Source organism: Caretta caretta, chromosome 2 (assembly GCF_965140235.1).
Source record: "Caretta caretta isolate rCarCar2 chromosome 2, rCarCar1.hap1, whole genome shotgun sequence".
Lineage (NCBI taxonomy): Eukaryota > Metazoa > Chordata > Testudines > Cheloniidae > Caretta > Caretta caretta.
Window position 1 is genome coordinate 77,208,045 of NC_134207.1, and position 19,322 is coordinate 77,227,366.

At 40.0% G+C, this 19,322-nt stretch overlaps 1 protein-coding gene across 5 annotated transcripts in view; it reads left to right on the plus strand.

The window, feature by feature from the left end:
* The window catches only part of LOC125632406 (opsin-5-like), a 69,886-nt gene that overhangs the window by 23,846 nt on the left and 26,718 nt on the right, over nt 1–19,322 (plus strand). For 2 of the 5 annotated variants that reach the window (XM_075125252.1, XM_048840530.2), the window contains exons 2-5: nt 5,882–5,969; nt 9,603–9,765; nt 12,176–12,303; nt 14,614–14,948. In XM_075125252.1, coding sequence (XP_074981353.1) covers nt 5,882–5,969; nt 9,603–9,765; nt 12,176–12,303; nt 14,614–14,948 — 714 coding nt within the window. Of the gene's footprint in view, nt 1–5,880; nt 5,970–7,529; nt 7,670–7,802; nt 7,921–9,602; nt 9,766–12,175; nt 12,304–14,613; nt 14,949–19,322 lie in introns of those variants that run through there. The other 3 variants (XM_075125253.1, XM_075125254.1, XM_075125255.1) reach the window with 3 other exon arrangements.

A 19,322-nucleotide genomic window follows, 5' to 3' on the forward strand; every position in this document is an offset into this window, starting at 1 on the left:
TTGGCTTTCTTCTTGTTGCCAACATACCTGAAGAAACCCTTCTTGTTACTCTTGACATCTCTGGCTAGCTGCAGCTCCAGGTGCGATTTGGCCCTCCTGATAACATTCCTACATGCCCTAGCAATATTTTTATACTCTTCCCTGGTCATGTGTCCAACCTTCCACTTCTTGTAAGCTTCTTTTTTATGTTTAAGATCCGCTAAGATTTCACCATTAAGCCAAGCTGGTCGCCTGCCATATTTACTATTCTTTCGACTCATCGGGATGGTTTGTCCCTGTAACCTCAACAGGGATTCCTTGAAATACAGCCAGCTCTCCTGGACTCCTTTCCCCTTCAAGTTAGTCCCCCAGGGGATCCTGGCCATCCGTTCCCTGAGGGAGTCGAAGTCTGCTTTCCTGAAGTCCAGGGTCCGTATCGTGCTGCTTACCTTTCTTCCCTGTGTCAGGATCCTGAACTCAACCAACTCATGGTCACTGCCCCCCAGATTCCCATCCACTTTTGCTTCCCCCACTAATTCTACCCGGTTTGTGAGCAGCAGGTCAAGAAAAGCGCCCCCCCTAGTTGGCTCCTCGAGCACTTGCGCCAGGAAATTGTCCCCTACGCTTTCCAAAAACTTCCTGGATTGTCTATGCACCGCTGTATTGCTCTCCCAGCAGATATCAGGAAAATTAAAGTCACCCATGAGAATCAGGGCATGCGATCCAGTAGCTTCCGTGAGCTGCCAGAAGAAAGCCTCATCTACCTCATCCCCCTGGTCTGGTGGTCTATAGCAGACTCCCACCACTACATCACTCTTGTTGCACACACTTCTAAACTTAATCCAGAGACACTCAGGTTTTTCTGCAGTTTCGTACCGGAGCTCTGAGCAGTCATACTGCTCCCTTACATACAGTGCTACTCCCCCACCTTTTCTGCCCTGCCTGTCCTTCCTGAACAGTTTATAACCATCCATGACAGTACTCCAGTCATGTGAGTTATCCCACCAAGTCTCTGTTATTCCAATCACATCATAATTCCTTGACATCACCAGGACCTCCAGTTCTCCCTGCTTGTTTCCAAGGCTTTGTGCATTCGTATATAAGCACTTGAGATAACCTGCTGATCGCCCCTCATTCTCAGTATGAGGCAGGAGCCCTCCCCTCACAGACATTCCTGCCTGTGCTTCCTCCCGGTATCCCGCTTTCCCACTTACCTCAGGGCTTTGGTCTCCTTCCCCCGGTGAACCTAGTTTAAAGCCCTCCTCACTAGGTTAGCCAGCCTGCTCGCGAAGATGCTCTTCCCTCTCTTCGTTAAGTGGAGCCCGTCTCTGCCTAGCACTCCTTCTTGGAACACCATCCCATGGTCGAAGAATCCAAAGCCTTCTCTCCGACACCACCTGCGTAGCCATTCGTTGACTTCCACGATTCGACGCTCCCTACCTAGGCCTTTTCCTTCCACGGGGAGGATGGACGAGAACACCACTTGCACCTCCAACTCCTTTATCCTTCTTCCTAGAGCCACATAGTCCGCACTTGAGACATTAGTTAGCATATAAATGACACTGATTTACACTCCCAAAACTAGAGTAATGTAGAACACCACTGAAGGCTGGGTCTGCACTACAAAATTTTGTTGGCATAGCTATGTTGGTCAGGGATGTAAAAAAATCCACATCCCTGACCAATGTAGCTATGTTGGCACAGAAGATCTCCTTGTGTCCATATAAGTTACTTCTTCACTGGGGGGGGGTCTTCAGGTATAGCTATACCAGTATAACGGTAGCGGCAAAGCCTTCCCACTGTAAACTAGCCCTAAGTCATCTCTTAGTTTCTTTCTTGTTGTTGCCATAGGTTAAGGTCATAGGTCAAGTCTTCTAAATTTTTTTAAATCATTTTTATTGTTCTTCTCTGGACTTTCTCTATTTTGTCCACATCTTTCCCAAAGTCTGGTGCTCAGAACTGGACACAGTACTCCAGTGGAGGCCTCCCCAGTACTAAATAGAGCTGGACAATAACCTCCAGTATCTTACATACGATACTCCTGTAAACAAATCCCAGACTATTAACCTTCTTTGCAACTGCTTCACATTGTTGACTCATATTCAATCTGTGATCCATTATAACCCCCAGATCCTTTTCAGCACTACTACCACCTATTCCCCAGTGTGTAGTTATACATTTAATTTTTCTTTCCTAAGTGAAGTACTTTGCACTTCTGTGTATTGAATTTCATCTTGTTGAGTTCAGACCAATTCTCTAATATAAGGTTGTTTTGAATTCTAATCCTGTCCTCCAAAGTGCTTGCAACCCCTCCCAGCTTGGTGTCATCTGCATATTTTATAAGCATACTCTCCACTCCATTATCCAAGTGATTTTAATTAAAATATTGAATAGTATTGGGCCCAGGACTGACCACTGTGGGACCCACTAGATGCACCCTCCCAGTTTGACAGTAAATCACTGATTGCTACATTTTGGGCATGGTCATTCAACCAGTTGTGCACCCATCTTATAGTAATTCCATCTAGAACTTATTTCCCTAGTTTGCTTATGAGAATGTCATGAGACTGTGTCAAGAGCCTTGCTAAAATCAAGATATATCATGTCTACTCCTTGCCCCTATCCACTAGGCCAGGAACCCTGTCAAAGAAGGAGGTTAGATTGGTTTGGCATGATTAGTTCTTGACAAAGCCATACTGGTTATTACTTATAACCCTATTATCCTCTAGGTGCTTACAAACCAATTGTTTAATTTGTTCAGTATCTTTCCAGGTACCAAAGTTAGGCTGACTGGCCTATAATTACCCTAGTCCTCTTTGTTCCCCTTCTTTTGAGGACACTCGCATGCTACAGTAATGGTCATTAGTAAATCTTAGAATCAGGCTTCTGCTGTGAATAGTCACTGCTGCAGCTGACGGCTAATGAGTGATTTATAAAAAATAAACTGAATAAAATTCAAATTTCACTTTCTGTTGACTTAGTTCTGTTTCAGAGAACATTCCTACCAGTAAATGTATTTGCTAATAAAGCTAAGGAAAATAGACAACTAAGAAGCATGATTGCCATTGGAAGTAAAGATCCAGACCCTTAGGTGGTCTGAATTATTGTAACTACATTGATTTTTAGTGAAACTACACTTGTTTATATCAGCTGAGGATCTAACAGTTTGTTTAAAAAGAATTCATGGAATAGTGAGAGTGAAATTTAAGAATAGACTTAATTCAAATTCAGGTGAGAAAAGCTGAAGTGAAGACAGACCAACTGAATGTAGATTACGTCTACCTACAGCATTGCAGGAATGAAGCAGGCTGTGACCTTATTACTAACTGTGTGTATACAGTGGTTGGCTCAGATCCAGAGTGTTAAGTACAGACCCTACTTAGACCATTTGGGCCATGTGCTAAGATTACTTTTGTACCTTGTTTTTTCTGACATTTCACATGCTGCGCTAAGATCCAATGTGCAAAATTGCATGAATTACATCATTTCTTGCTATTATGCTTATGGATATGGGGTGAAATTGCCATTAGGGCACTTAATCATATGACAGTTACAGAACAGGGAGAGCAATGGACCTTTATTTTTTATCAAGAAGCATAATCAGAGAAACTTGAGAAGGGGAAAAGGCTGCCAGTAGCAATTATATCTACCATTACCTGTGGCAATATTGATTGCCATAGGTAATGGTAGATATAATTCCTACTGGCCATGAAGTGTTAAGGGTCTGTACTTAACATTTCATGGCCAGGCTTAGGGAGTGTTGCTTTACTTTTGTTAGTCTGTGTATAGGAACTGTAATTTGTCTCATCTACTGAGGCAAAGCTCTAGCTAAACCTTACCAGCCCCATCATCCACATTGCAGTAGCCTCCATAGGCCATGAAAATAGGAAGGGACATAACTTTCTTGAGACCTCAATAATATATTTCTTACAGGTCTATATAGTATCTCTTAGAGATGTGAATTGAACTGCAGGATCTACACAACAGATTGAACGTGAAGAGATGCTTCACTGCCAAATGCAATGCACTGCAGCTCATTTGCTCCAAGGGCCTTGTAGCCCTTAGCCACTCCCCTCCCCACTGAAGGCTAAGGAAGGCTCAGCAGTTTCTCCAGCTGCACTGAGACCAATGAAAGTTAAGAGCCTAAATACCTTTGATGTGGCCCTTGTTGACCTTCTCCCCAGGTTTCCTGGCAGCATTCGGTGATTGCTGGCTCTAGCATGCCCTTCTAGGGCTTCCTAGTTGTGGGCTTCAGTACTCACATGCTATAAATAGACTTGGAAGGATTCTATTTTTATTGGTAATATTTCTATTGATGATAGAAATTTACAGATAGGCAAAGTAAGAAAACTACTTTTTGGAGAATTTACTAGAGTTTGATTTAAGGATATTTACTTAGTATATATTTGACATGTGATGTTGATAATTTGTAGTTTAATGGTTATAATGCTTTCTCTTTTTAAATCTCAATGTTTGTCTTTAAACAGTGGTCTGACACCCTCCCCCCCCCAATAATTTCCCACAATCATGAAATTTTACATCAATAAAACTGGAAAAAATGGTTAAAATAAACTAATATCCATTGAAATTATATTAAAAAAAATCAAATTCTGCCAAGCCTAGCTATAAAGTTGTTCTTGGGGGAAAGATGCATTCTAAATAGGGTAGTGGGAGCTGGGAAAACACTAGTGGATGCACTGCTAGCTAGCCAGACTCTGGGCAGGGGCAGAAGTGCTCTGTAGTCCCTAACATAGTAGCTAGAGAACCACTGGCAGGATACAAGTGACTGAAGTTCACCCATTAGAACATGATTCCAAATTCTTCTTGTGCTTTGCAGGCAGTTCACTAGTTTCTCTAATTTATTTGTTGTTGAATGTCATTTGCTGAAGAATTTCTTGAGGGCAAATTCAGAGGCGTTCTACGGAATCTCTTACAGTCAGAGTCCCTTAGATTTACTTAAGCGCCCTCTCTGAAACGTGAGGGAATCCAAGTTGGTGTAATTTAAGAACCAACCAGCCAGAAGAAAGTGTAAATAAAGTAGGCATGTCCTGCTTTAATTTTCATCTTCTAATGCTATCCTGTTAGGGGCCAGAAGAGAGGATTAGAGCAATTAGACTTCCACAGACTCAGTGGGACAAATTCAGAAATGAGAGTGATTGTGCAAGATGGGTAGAATGACTTACATGTTGGTAAGAGGGTGTGAACTTAAGTGAGTCAAAGCATGTAACGAATAACTTCAGAGAGTATACTGATGTAACATAGATGTTGAAGGGGTGGGGAAAAAGTGTAAATTATACCCATTAGACTTCTATATTTTCATAGACTACTTAGGGCCTGATCCAGCTCCCATTGAATTTTAGATTTTCTTCCATAGTTCTTGGCCTTTTGTGCCTCCTATCTTTGAAAAGTGCTGAACAGTCACTCTGTGAAATTCAGCCCCCCTTTAATGTGTCTCAAGCTGAGCCTCCAAAAATCGAGGCATACAGAGTCACAAACACTGTTCCCTCTAAGCTGTATGCGTGTGCGCATGCACACAGATCCTAAACCCCGCGCACATGGCGAAACACCGCACTCACAAAAATTTGCACAGAAGCACAACAATTTGCACAGAAGAAATTTTTGTGCACATGGCCTGTCAAAAATTAGAGGGAACACTGGTCACAAGACATTTTTTGGAAAATCTTGATGTACTCATGTTCTAATGAGTCAAAGGGACACCACTCAAGGGTGACAAACTAAATTCCTCAGCAACAACCCGATGCCACATCTCTCATCTTCAAACTTGTCATTGCGAACACTGGAAAAATCAAACCAACTCCCCCCAACAACCAGCTTATTGCTGGTCTTGCAGAAAGCCAACAGAGATTCTCAGGTGCTGAATTCCCATTTTCTTGTTTTTCAGATGGGTTCCTATCTTGTTAATGCAACATTCCAGTCCAAAATAACAGAAGAGGCAGATATTATTGTTGGACTGATTTATACAGTGTTTGGTAAGTATGGTTTGTTTCATGATTATTTCACATTCCAAAGGTTTGATGAGAATGTAGGGGGTTTGGAAATGGAGTTAATTACTGACACGGATTACTTCAAAGTTTTCATAACAATAAAATAAAAGAATAGATTGACCTAATTACAACTTCTATAACGTTAATTAGTGACACATTTTTCATCAAAAAGCAAGTACAGTACCTATTCAATTTTAATCTACTATAATAGTTTGACAATAATAACAGTGTTTAACTTTGGAAGTCATTAAACATTTTAAAGAATGATTTACTGCAAAATATTATGTGGTTGGTTCAACTTATACCACCCGAGGTTCTGGTCAGCACTATTTTGTATTTCTGGTTATGGTGTTAACATTGAATCCTTAAATCCCAGTCCAGCATCAAAATCTAGTAGTGCAAACCCCTGTACGCATGAGGAGTCCCAGGAAAGTCATTGAGACTCCTCATGGGCACAGTGGCCCATGAAAGTAGATCGAGATGCAGGTTTAGAGCCTTATACATGAGCAATGAAGCAAAGTTACTCCTGGAACTGTAACACTGAATTTCTTTGCATCTAAAATGTCAATCATTGACTTCACTAGGTTTGAGCCCACTTATACCATTGGTGAATATGGTCTTATGAATTCTTTATGGGCGAGAAACAAAATGCATATTCTAGCTGAGAAAAGGCTAGATCCTTGGCTGTAGCTGAACTGCATACAGCACAAATTGCAGGGAGATGGGGAGAAAGTACCTTAAAATCACTGTTTCAATACCTGATACTACTCATATTGTGTGGAGTGCCAGTCCACCTGGTAACTGCTTTAATTTATGACTACTGACAGCTGGGGATTAGTATGATGTAGAAGGATCCCTTTCTCCTTTTCCCCTGCTACATTGTCAGCAGAGAATTGTGTAGACATCTCTACATTCATTGTATACAACTGGAGGACCTCCTTTGCACTAGTATGGTCTTCCCAGCGATGGATGCTGGATTTTGATCTGTGTGATGCAAATCCAGATGGGAGAATTTGATCCCTAGTCTCTGCTTTTGGTGAACCAAGTCAAGTGTTTCAAATGCGAAAACTGAGGGTTGTCTGTAAAGAACATCTCCTTCTAAACAACATTACCCCCCAAGTCTAGGAGCACCAATGCAGTACATCAGTCCTTCTTCATGTCTGGAAAAGCAAATAAAGAATCCGAGAGGAGAATTGTGGCATGACTGGCCAATGAATTGTAATTGGAAAGATAACTCTGTAACTTTGCAGGAACTGGTACATATATATATACAAACACATGAGTCTTGCTCATTGCTCACTGCAGGTGAAAACTAGAATTTTCTGGTGATGCTTTCATTCTGTTTCTGATATTCTGCATGCAGATCATCGTCAACAAAGCAGGGTGAAAACTTGCTCTCACTGGAAAGTGAACTGCACATGAAATGGTGAAAATTCCATCTACTTCAGCAGTACATGTTATGCCCCCCTCTCCCGCCTTTTGCTAAAGAGGCATTCAGCAAGGTTTGTTGCCAACTAACTAGCTTTTTTTTATTTTCCCTTTCAGATCCCATGATAGCCAACCCTGCTCAGATCACTGGCTTGCTTCAGTGTGACTTCCCAGCATGCACTATGTTAGTGGTGTCACATCTGCTGCAGGACCTTGTCAGAGAAAGGAGCTGGCCTGTTGGGGCACGGGGGTGTCAGGTAAGTTGCGTTTAAAAGAGGTACTGTGCAACTTTCATGTTAGATATAATGTTGTAACTTCCCCTCTTCCTCCACAATTTAATAACTAAAAAACTAACAACAAAGCTGACCTTCCCCAATATCCATGCTCCAGCAGAGTCCTAAAGCAGCTGTGACATCCACATGGTGCATGCTGGGACATCCTATCAGAGCTTGAGCTGGTAATCCAAACGGGGCTGGGTGCTGTGGGACCTTGAAAGCAAACAGAAAAGGTGAGTTGTTGTTATGGAGCCAAGTGATGATCTTAGACCAGCTACTGAGAACATTCAAGTATTACTAAAGTGGATGGAATTTTCATGTGCTAGTTGCAATCCATTTTGATAAGTGAAAGTAATTTTAATGTTTAAGTTCCCACACCTTCAATGGCCACATGTGATCTCTTAGATCATGTCTCCTGTAGAGATATTTGTCATGAAATATTTGGTAGAGCTGGTGGAAAAATGGAAAAGCTATTACACAAAAAGCTTACCATTTCAAAGGTGTTGCCGTTCTGTAAGGTTCGAATCAAAATTATTGGCAAAATATATTTTAAAATGTTGATATTTTGAATTTTAGCTCCCCCCTTTTTGTCACTAAATGAACAATACCCAGTTTTGTTTTGTTTTTTCATTTCTCTTTTTTGTTTCCTTTTTCCACTCTAAGTTTTCAAAAGTTAAAGAATTTTTCAAAAATTGCAGTGGCAAAAGGTATTTTTTTTTAAATGGAAAAGTCAATATATATTAAGCAACTCAGGATATTGTTCATTCTGTGCTTTCAGTGGGGGTGGGGAGGAAGCAGGTGTGTGCATGCGGGAAATCCGACGTTTCAAAATTTTAACGTTTTTGGGTTTGGTGAAAAATAAGGAAAATGTTTAAAGCAGTTTTTGAAAAGTTTTCAGTTTAGAAAAAAGGCCATTTGAACTAAATGTTGGATTTCCCACATGCACCACCTGCTTCCTCCCCACCATCACTGAAAGCACAGAATGAACAATATCCTGAGTTGCTTAATACATATTGACTTTTCCATATAAAAAAAATTCCTTTTGCCACTGCAAACTTTTGAACAAAATGTTTTGACCAGCTGTAATATTATTACAATTGGACTAGATCTGGGGAAGTTTAATCCTGCTTCTCCTCTTCCTTTTCAAGAAAGTCTCCACCCTCAGACACCTGGGATAGGTTTAATAAAGTAGAAAACAGTTTGTTACTGCTTACTACAATTCCTTGTTAATCAAAATAACAATGAATCCAGCTAGCATAGTCCTTCAAGTGAAAGCAAGATAATTTGTGGAGAACATTTGAAAAAATACTTAAAGGATGGGGGTGGTGGAAATAAAATCCTACTGGACTGGTAAATATAAGGGTGTATGAAGTGAAGTAAAGCCTCTTACTGCTGTGCTGAAAGGTCAGTGCTGGGTTTTGGCATTGGGATTTGAATACATGACTTTCTAACCTAGAAATCAGCATGCTACTAGGTAAGCCATACTTTTCTCCACACCTATAATAGCTAAGTTTTATCCTACTTGTTCAGAGCTAGCGAGCAAATTAATATTCTTTCTCCGTTAGTCATGTTGGAATGTTAGAAGTAGTATATCTTCTATTAGAATTATATCAAATCCTAATCAAATGAACTTTTTATCTGGAGATAATAGATCATTGAAGTTAATTTCTCCATGATTTACTTTGTATCCTTTAATCATTATCGCAAATGAATCTTAAATAAGGCATTTCTGGGAAGATGTACCAAATAAGGGGTATTAAGTGTTCAAAAAAATTTGAGTTGAATTAATTTCATCATAGAAAAAAGATCATCCCATAAACACTGAATAGGTTGGCAATGCACTACTCCTTGCAAAGAGTATTAAAAACGAAAAGCCAGTAATGAATTCCTCTTTTTATTTTATATTCCCCTATAGGAATATGCTCCTTGTGTGGAAACAGTGTTCTTTTGTATGTTTCCTACAAGAAAAAGAATTTGCTAAAACCAGCAGAATACTTCATGATCAACCTTGCCATCAGTGACCTTGGTATGACTCTGACCTTGTACCCTCTAGCTGTTACATCCAGCCTTTCTCACAGGTTTGTTCAATATGCAAATAGTATTTAACATCCACTGCACAGACTGGAGGCCTCTGCCAGCAGAGAGGACTGAATTATTCTGCCACTTCTGTAGAAAGTACAGGGAAGATTAATTACGGAGATTGAGAGAAGTTTGTTACATAAGAGCAGCTTTCTGAGCTGCTGGCTGCATTTAGTTTTCTAGGCTGAGGCCATTGCAATTTGTATCCCTCTTGGGAAAGGAGCATGGGGGTATTTCTTCCCTACAGTCACGCTACCTGCTGGCTGAAATCTTCCGTGGCAGGAATTGTAAGAACTATTGGAACATAGCTGTTTTAAAAAAAAAAATACAAATCTAATATGCAGAGAAATCTGATGCTGTGTATGACTCCTGGGGATTAAAGTTATGGTTAATGTCCAATTCACAATTTGGTCTTCTTTCCAAATTAGCTCTTCTTTCTCTTGCCTCTACCTCCCTCATCCTTGCCAGTTTAACTGAATAGTATTCCATAATATCTGGCTTTTGTGATCTTTACATGGGGCTCAGAACCTCTAATAAATTCCCTTGCTGGACCCTAGGCAGTCTCTGGTATGCTGTGGAGTTTTCCCGTGGAAGCTCTTTGGGATTGTGGAGAGGAAAAAGAGGGTGCTTGTGGGACAGAGGAGAATGTGAATCTAGCCCAGAGTCTAATTTATTCAGATCAAAGGGATTTAGACACCTACCTGCCACTTTGGATGCTGAAGTCCAACATTTAAGAGCAAATGGCATTTGCAAAATATCAGCTCAGCTGCTGCTGCCGAGCCCTGTAGGTACCTTAGAGACTTTAGATGCCTACATTTTAGTGGCTGAACATGCTCATAGCCAAGTCTTGACCTGCCCATCAGCTCTGTGCCTACATTTTAGTGGCTGAACATGCTCATAGCCAAGTCTTGACCTGCCCATCAGCTCTGTGCCTACATTTTAGTGGCTGAACATGCTCATAGCCAAGTCTTGACCTGCCCATCAGCTCTGTGCCTAACTCCCATCTACGCCCCAGCGGGATTCACGAGTTAGGCATTCCCCTTTTGGGCCCCATCCAGGAGGTGTGCTCGGAGCATGTTGAAATTCACACAAAATGGCTGGAGGGTGAGGGGGCACTTCCTGGGGAAAGTGTTGATTTTTTTTGGATGAAATATTTGTTTAAAAAAAAATGGGGGGGGGGGGGGAGGTTTGATAAAGATCAAACAGAACCTGACCTCAGGGGGATGGAACACTGCAAATGTTTTGTTTTGAAATGACTTTGTTCTGAAAGGTATTGTACTTTAAAATATAAAATTAGAATATAATTTTTAAAAACCCCAAATTGGGATGAATTTTATCAGAACAAACTATTTTGAAAACTTCGTCTCGCAGGAAATTTCCAATATTTTTCGCTCAGATTCAGAATGGAACCCCCCCACCCCCCCTCACCCCCGCCGAATGTTGGCATTTCCTGCAGAGCAGCTCTAGGAAGCAACAAGGTAAGACGCAATCTAGCATGGCTAAATGGCAAGGTTCAAGCGGAAGTCTTTCATGCCAAACTGATCCTTGTGGGAGAGCATGCGCAAAAGCTGCCCACACACTGCCTAGCTCAAATCAGTGCTATTGACTGTTTACTTTCATGACTGTATCACCCCCTGAGCAATTTACTTCCAAGTGCTACAGTATAAAATCACCTCTATTAACTCTTCCCTATGACTTGGGGGAGGGGGAGAAGGGAGAGAGGGATTTATGAGATTCCATCTCCTTACTGCAGGACTGTTCTAATTAGTGCTGCTTTCGGAATGCTTCTCTTATCCTCCACTAGGGCCTTGTCCACACACAAACTTGTGGACACTCTCTGATTTTGATTTGGGTAGCTTAATTTGGTTTATCTTAAACCAGTTTCTAATCTAACTTAAATTTAAACTGGAATTAGCTACTCTTATACAGAAATACGTGCCCACACAGGGGACTGCATTCGTTTAACTATATCAGTTTAAATTCATATCTTTAGTTAAACTGCTGCAACGCTCCATGTAGACAGTGCCTAAAAGTGTTGCAGAGGAATGAGGAGAACTGAATTCTTAGCAGCTAGTGTCAGAGAAAAAAGAGTGAACAGTTTGGCAGAAAGTGGCTGAATTGAACAGACTCTGTTTTTTTTTTCTTCTTCTTTCTTCTTCTCACCTCCCCTCAAAAATGAAGGCAGGCAACAATTTTTTAATGGCACTAGGATATTCCAGTAAGAATGTTCTCCTTCAGTTACCTGCCGACCAAGCATTAACACCACAATGATGCTCACTACTTTCGAATAGTAAATGTCAGCATTGTAATAATGACCACTACAAGGGACTTTCTACCATCTGCCTTTGAATTACAGGAAGAATGCGGCATTTAAATGTTGACTCTCTCTTGTTTTTGTTTTATTTTCAGATGGTTGTATGGTAAACAAGTTTGCTTGTTCTATGCATTCTGCGGTATACTTTTTGGGATCTGCAGTCTGTCAACACTAACATTACTGAGTACTGTGTGCTGCCTCAAAATTTGTTTCCCAGCTTATGGTAAATTAACTTCCTTCTCTCTCAGATTGTTCAGTATTTGTTTCTTGGACAAAGACAGCCATTGGCTAGTCAAGGTGTGTTACATGGGGGCCAAATGATTTATATATCTGTTCTCCCCAATAATTGAGTGTGGTGCTATATAAACCTAGTTTATTATATCCAAACCCACTTACGCTGAGGTAAATGACTCAGAAGAGGGCCATGAAATAACTGTTAAAATGAAAGCAAGGTTGGGTTAAGTTGATACCCTTTAAGATTCATTTTGTACAATTATCTTTGACTTGGTACAGGTATGAGCAGCATTTCAGTACCTTAATTTTTTGTAAATGGTAGAGATGCATACTATATTCTTTTGACCTTTTCAGATGTTTTCTTTTGTTCATCCACTCAAGTTCTTTCTTTATTACCTCACTCACGTCTTAGGATCAGAGGAATGCCAGTCAACGTAACATAGGAAAGACAAATGTAGCATCACATTTTACTACTATTCAAAGAACAGCTTTAAAATCCCTGAAGATGTAGTGTTGCAAGAAAAATGTGCATGACTGTAGTAAGTGTAGCCATGCAAATGGTGCCCCTCTCTTTCATATTCAGTGCCAACAGAACTACCTATTTTTAGTGAGATAAATTTTCCAGAACAAAGATGACCTTCTCTTGAATCAAGACACATGTCAACTAACAGTATCTTGTTTCTTTTCTTGTCTATGCCTGGTGTTGGATTGTTTAAAGACATTATAATTGTGAGGGTTAAATATTTAATTAATGTGAAAGTGTGTTGAAGATGCAACATCCCTGTTAAGTACATTTAATGTCTTCTTTATCATATAATATCTTCTTATCATATTAACTGAAAAATGGCAGATATAAACATTTTAGGCATGGATCATGAGCTCTGACCTACAAGTACTTGGCCCTACTTGTGTGGGGCAAAACATTTAGTAGAATCTCTCTAGGTGACAGCCCTTTAGTTTGAAATCAGGGTGATCATTCTTTAGATTCATTAGTGTTAACATTGTGTTTGAAAGTCATACTATGAACCATTCTAAAATGGAGCACATTTTGAAGCTGCAGGGAGCCGGGTCCTTGGCTATGACCAAGGAACACATAACACAAATTGCAGTGACAGGGGATGTAAGATGACCATGAAACTTCCCTTTGCAATCACCCCTCGCTCCTCCAGTTCTGTGTTAATTTGTGCTGGACTGGTTTCCCAGCATAACTCCGAGCAGCCTGAGGGTGCCAGCTTTCATTTTAAGGTAATCTGATTTCTTTTAAGTTCCCTTGAATATTTCCTTACATCTTTTATGTTTCCACACAAAACATCAATTGAATTTCAGTGAAGATCGCTTATTTATTTTATGATATGAGGGAGGATTTGCAAATAGCATGATCAAAGATCCCTGCACTTACTAGACATATGAACTGAAAGCTTGATTTAGTACAAAATCAGCTTGAGTCTCTCTCAGATGTACAGTATATTCACTGTATGCAAAAATACCATTCGTGGCACCTCATAACAGCATAAGAGAAATCATCTCAAACTGAAATCAGGAAATAAGAGTTACAGTTTGAGTATCTGAGATGAGTGGTTTCTGAAGTACTGTGTGTGTGTGTGTTGTATTTGCTCTATTCTGTTTCCCTGGATTTCCTGATGCAGCGTTTCTTGAGAATAAGCTGTCTCTTCAACCTCCTGGCCAGAAGCTTAGACAAAGGTGAACAAGGTGGGACCTGAAACATCTTGTGTCTGCAGCTCACCCAACTTGCAGTTATTTAGGGTTCAGAATATTGCAAACTCATTTTATGGTGCCTTTAGTTTGAATAACAAGGAGATTTTTTACTGTTTATTTACATTGTGAATATTCTTTATTTGTGCAGGGAAGACCCAGTCTTGTTGGACCAGAACCCCATTTCACTAGGTGCTATACAGAAAACTAAGACAATCCCTGCTCCCAAAGAATTTATAGTCTTAAACTTAAGACAAATGAAAACAGGGGGCGACAGACTGGGAGCACAAGGAAACAATGAGCTAATATTGGCCAGCATGATAGGCAGTGATCTCGGCACATCCGCTGCTTACCTGTTAAGGCATCACAACAAAGGGAGAGTTTAATAGGGGATTTGAAGGAGGACCATGAGATAGCTTTGTGGATGTTTATGGGGGGCTCCTCCCAAGCTTGGGTGTGTGTGGGTAAACAATTGTAATACCCAGTAGCCAATAAAAAGGGCCTATGCATTGTTTTCTGGCTTGCATAATTCAAATCCATCATGCTGCTGCAAGCAGTTCTTCACTGATTGTTTCATGTCTTCCAGGGAACAGATTTAGGCGAGAACATGGACGAATCTTGATAGCCTGCGGATGGGCCTATGCAGCAATTTTTGCCTGTTCGCCCCTAGCTCACTGGGGAGAGTATGGACCAGAGCCCTATGGTACAGCTTGCTGCATTGACTGGCATTCATCAAGTGTAAACACGGTGGCAATGTCTTACACTGTAGCTCTCTTTGTCTTCTGCTTTATCATCCCCTGTGGGGTAATTGTTACTTCCTATACCCTCATTCTGATAACTGTCAAGGAATCCAGAAAAGCAGTGGAACAGCATGTCTCAGGTCCCACCAGAATGAGCAACGTGCAGGCTATTACAGTCAAGGTATTTGAAAATTTGTGTTCTTAAGCTGCATTCTGCATGCACAGGCAGCACCATTTAGAGTGCTAGAGGGATCCCGAGAGAGGAATGAGAAAGGAAAGAAGACCAGTCCCACTTGTTTCTGAAACAAGCATGCAATGTTACCTTGTGCAGATTCACCACGTGCAAGTGAATTGTTCCTGCAAAACCCCTCAAGTGATAGCTATGAGGTTTCTGTAGTCTTTTCTTTAGGCTCTGGTAACAAAGGTATGGCAGAAGTTTTATTAGAATTTTGTGAAAATTTCAGACCTTTTTTTTCTTTAAAGTTCTCGATATTTTACAAACTATTTTGGAAGACTGTAGGATTTCTTTGGAAAACCTGGCTTTAAAAGGGAAAAATGTATGCTGAATGCAATAAAACTTTGAAACTTGCGATAGAAAAATGTACTACTTGTAGCATGCAAGCAAATTCTGTACCTAAACATACAGTTACCAGTTATTTGGAAGGAACTCTTACAGTTACATTTTGGCCTTCTGTGTTCAGGTCCTCTTTCTTTCGGCTCCCAGGTCCATCTGTCTTTCCCCTTGTTTTCAGGGTTGCATACCTCACTTTCACCCCCACGTCTGTTTGCCTTTAGAGTTCTGGGGAACACGTATCTTTCTATTTTCAGAAAGTTTGAAACCCTGTCATTCCTACTATGATATTTTATGGATATTGTCCCAGATAGGCAAAGAAATGAGCTGTTTTGTAGTGATGGATGTGCAGTAACATTGCATTGCAGTGTTCTTTGTAGCATATAGTTTCATTTTAAGCTTGCAGTATTACTCGTAACAGCCTGGTAGCATTATCTAGATCAAAAAGAAAATCAGATCACATTAAAGAAGTGAGAAATAGCTAAATATTGAGACTTATGCTATGTGCTCAGAAATCGGTACTAAAGGAAGAGGATTGTGTTTTAACAATAGAGAATTACTGAGCATGAACAGGGCTAAACAAATGAGCTGATAAATGTTTATGCTCCTGCAATATCCTGAGAGAATACAAGGTTAAGGAATTCATTTATACTAGTAAAACATATTTTGAAAGATTCTTGCATATTGGATGCAATTGTGTCTATTAAAAAGAAACGTAGACCAAATCTGATAAACTTTTATATATTTGGAAAAAGGTTTTGAAGTGAGATATTTTAAGCCACACATCTCACTGTCCCATATGTTAAAAATAGGGCTCCATTTAATGCATGACCATGGAATTTGCTCTTTGCCACCAAATTGTGTATCTGAATTTAAACAGAAAAGAAGCTTTCATTTACAAATATATCTGAAAACATAGCCTGAGTGTAAACAAACACAATCATGTCTTCCTGAAATAATAAGAGATGTGAACTGATCCGTTCCTCTCCATGGTCTGTTAAGTTTGAAACCTGAAGATAAATCACTGGAATTCTCCAGAGTAACTTTGACTTTTGGATAAATCTGAAAAAAACAATACATAAAACAAAGATCCGTCTCTCTCAATTAATGTGGTGGAACCTCAGTGTGAGTCATTTAAACTAAACAGGAGAATACAGTGCTGGGAACAAGCTTGCATTGGGAAGGTGATGGACTCTGTTAGCTTTGTGCATTGTTTGGAATAGAGCTGGTTGGAGCAACTTCAGTGGAATCATATTCTTATGGAATATGCAGTTCTGCCAAAATTGAAACACTTTGTGAAATCTGGTCAGTTTCACTTGTGTTTCTTTCAGAAAGCAAACTAGCCAAATCCAACAGTCAGAACATCCCATTTTGACAGTTTCAGAATGAAACATTTCAGTGTTTTTGTTCAATGTTTTTGGTTTAAAATGACTTTTTGTTCTGCAATTTTTAATTTTAGGTTAGAATATTTAATATAACACACAAATTTTAAGTGGAAACTGAAACAAAACAGTTTTGTTGAAATGAAACATTTTGAAGGACGTGAGGAAAAAGTAAACCTCAGAATTTTCTTCTTCAGAACAAAGCCAGATTTCAAAATCTCAATATCCTTTGCAAAATGGAACTTCCATCCTCTGTTCAGATCTAGTTTGGAGCTTTGCTTGGGCATATATTTTACCTCTTGTTTCTGCCCACTCCCATCTTCAGTGTCCTCTGCTTTACTCCCTGTTTCTTTAATGGGTCCTTTTCTCCTTCTCCCACAATAAGGAGGAGTTTTTAAGAACAAAAAGAATCTTAGCAATGCTATTAATCCATTACTAGATGGAAATGCTATAATAATGCAGAAAAGGCAGAATTGTTCAATAAATACTTGTTCTGTATTTGGAGGAAAAACAGATTATATAGTCACCTCAGATGATAACTCTTTCTATTCCTCTAGAATCTCAGAGGATGTTAAACATCAGGTACTAAAGTTAGACATTTTTAAATCCGTGGGTCCAGATAACTTGCATCCAAGAGTTTTAAAAGAGCTGAACAGTTAGTGTTGATTTTCAGTAACTCTTGGGACTCTGGGGATGTTTCAAAAGACTGGAAGAAATCTAATGTACCAAAATTAAAAAAGGATAGATGGGATGACCCCAGTAATCACAGACCTGTCAGTCTGACATTGATCCCAGGCAAGATAATGGAGCAGCTGATACAGGACTCCATAAAGAACTAAAGGGGGGTAATATAACTAACGCAAATCAACATGGGTTTCTGGGCAGTAGATCCTGTCAAACTAACTTTTTTTTTTTTTTAAGTGAGATCACAGGTTTGGTTGATAATATATTACATCAACACTATTACCTTTTAGAGTTCTGTAAGGTGTTCTTAGTACCACATAACATTTTGATTAAAACAACTAGAATGATATAAAATTAACATGGCACACGTTAAATGGATTAAAAACTGGCTAACTGATAGGTCTCAAAATGTAATTTAAGTGGGGAATCATCATCAATCAAGTATGTTTCTAGTAGGGCCCTTCAGGGATTGGTCTTAGCCCTACACTATTTAACATTTTTATCAATGATCTAGAAGGAAATATGAAAAAATAGTTGACAAATATTGCAGTGGACACAAAAATTGGGGGAGTGGTAAATAATTAACAGGACAGGTCACTGATTCAAAGTAATCTGAATTACTTTGTAAGCTGTCTGCAAGCAAAAAATATAGGCTTACATGATGGGGGACTCTATCCTGGGAAGCAGTGGTTCTGAAAAAGATTGTGGGTGGTTGTGAGTAACCAGCTGAATGCATCCAATGAAGTGAGCTGTAGCTCACGAAAGCTTATGCTCAAATACATTTGTTAGTCTTTAAGGTGCCACAAGTACGCCTTTTCTTTCAGCTGAACATGAGCTCCTAGAACAAAACTGTGTCCAAAAGGGCTAATGCAAGCCTTGGATGCATGAACAGGTGAATGCTGAGTAGGAGAAGAGAGCTTATTTGACCCCTATCTTTGACACTGCTGCAACCACTGCTAAGAATACTGTGTCTAGTTCTGAAGGATGTTGATAAATTGGAGAGGGCTCAGACAAGAGCCACAAGAATAATTAAAGGATTAGACAACAGGCCTTAAGAGAGTGATAACCTTCTTTTTTCTTAAATTAAATAGATTGAGTTCCTTGAGTTTAAGGGGTGACTTGATCATAGTCCATATGTACCTATCTGGGGGAAAATATATAATAATGGCTCTTCAGTCTCACAGAGAAAGATATGACATGATCCAATGGATGGAAGTTGAAGCTAGACAAGTTAAGATGGGAAATAAAGTGTATATTTTTAACAATGAGAGTAATTAACCACTGGAACAGTTTACCAAGGGTAGTGGTGGAGTCTTCATTACTGACAATTTTTACATCAAGATTGGATGCTTTTCTAAAAGATCGATCTAGGAATTATTTTGGGGAAGTTGTATGGCCAGTGTCATACAGGAAGTCAGACTAGATTATCACAGTGGTCTCTACTGGACTTGGAATCTATGGGTATGTCTACACTACGAAATTAGGTCGAATTTATAGAAGTCATTTTTTTAGAAATCGTTTTTATATAGTTGATTGTGTGTGTCCTCACAAAAAATGCTCTAAGTGCATTAACTCAGCGGAGTGCTTCCACAGTACCGAGGCTAGCATCGACTTCCGGAGTGTTGCACTGCAGGTAGCTATCCCATAGTTCCTGCAGTCTCCGCTGCCCATTGGAATTCTGGGTTGAGATCCCAATGCCTGATGCGGCAAAAAACATTGTCGCGGGTGGTTCTGGGTACATGTCGTCAGGCCCGCCCTCCCTCCCTCTGTGAAAGCAACGGTAGACAATCGTTGCGCGCCTTTTTTCCTGAGTTACCTGTGCAGACGCCATACCACGGCAAGCATGGAGCCCGCTCAGCTCACTGTCACCGTATGTCTCCTGGGTGCTGGCAGATGCATTGCTACACAGCAGCAGCAA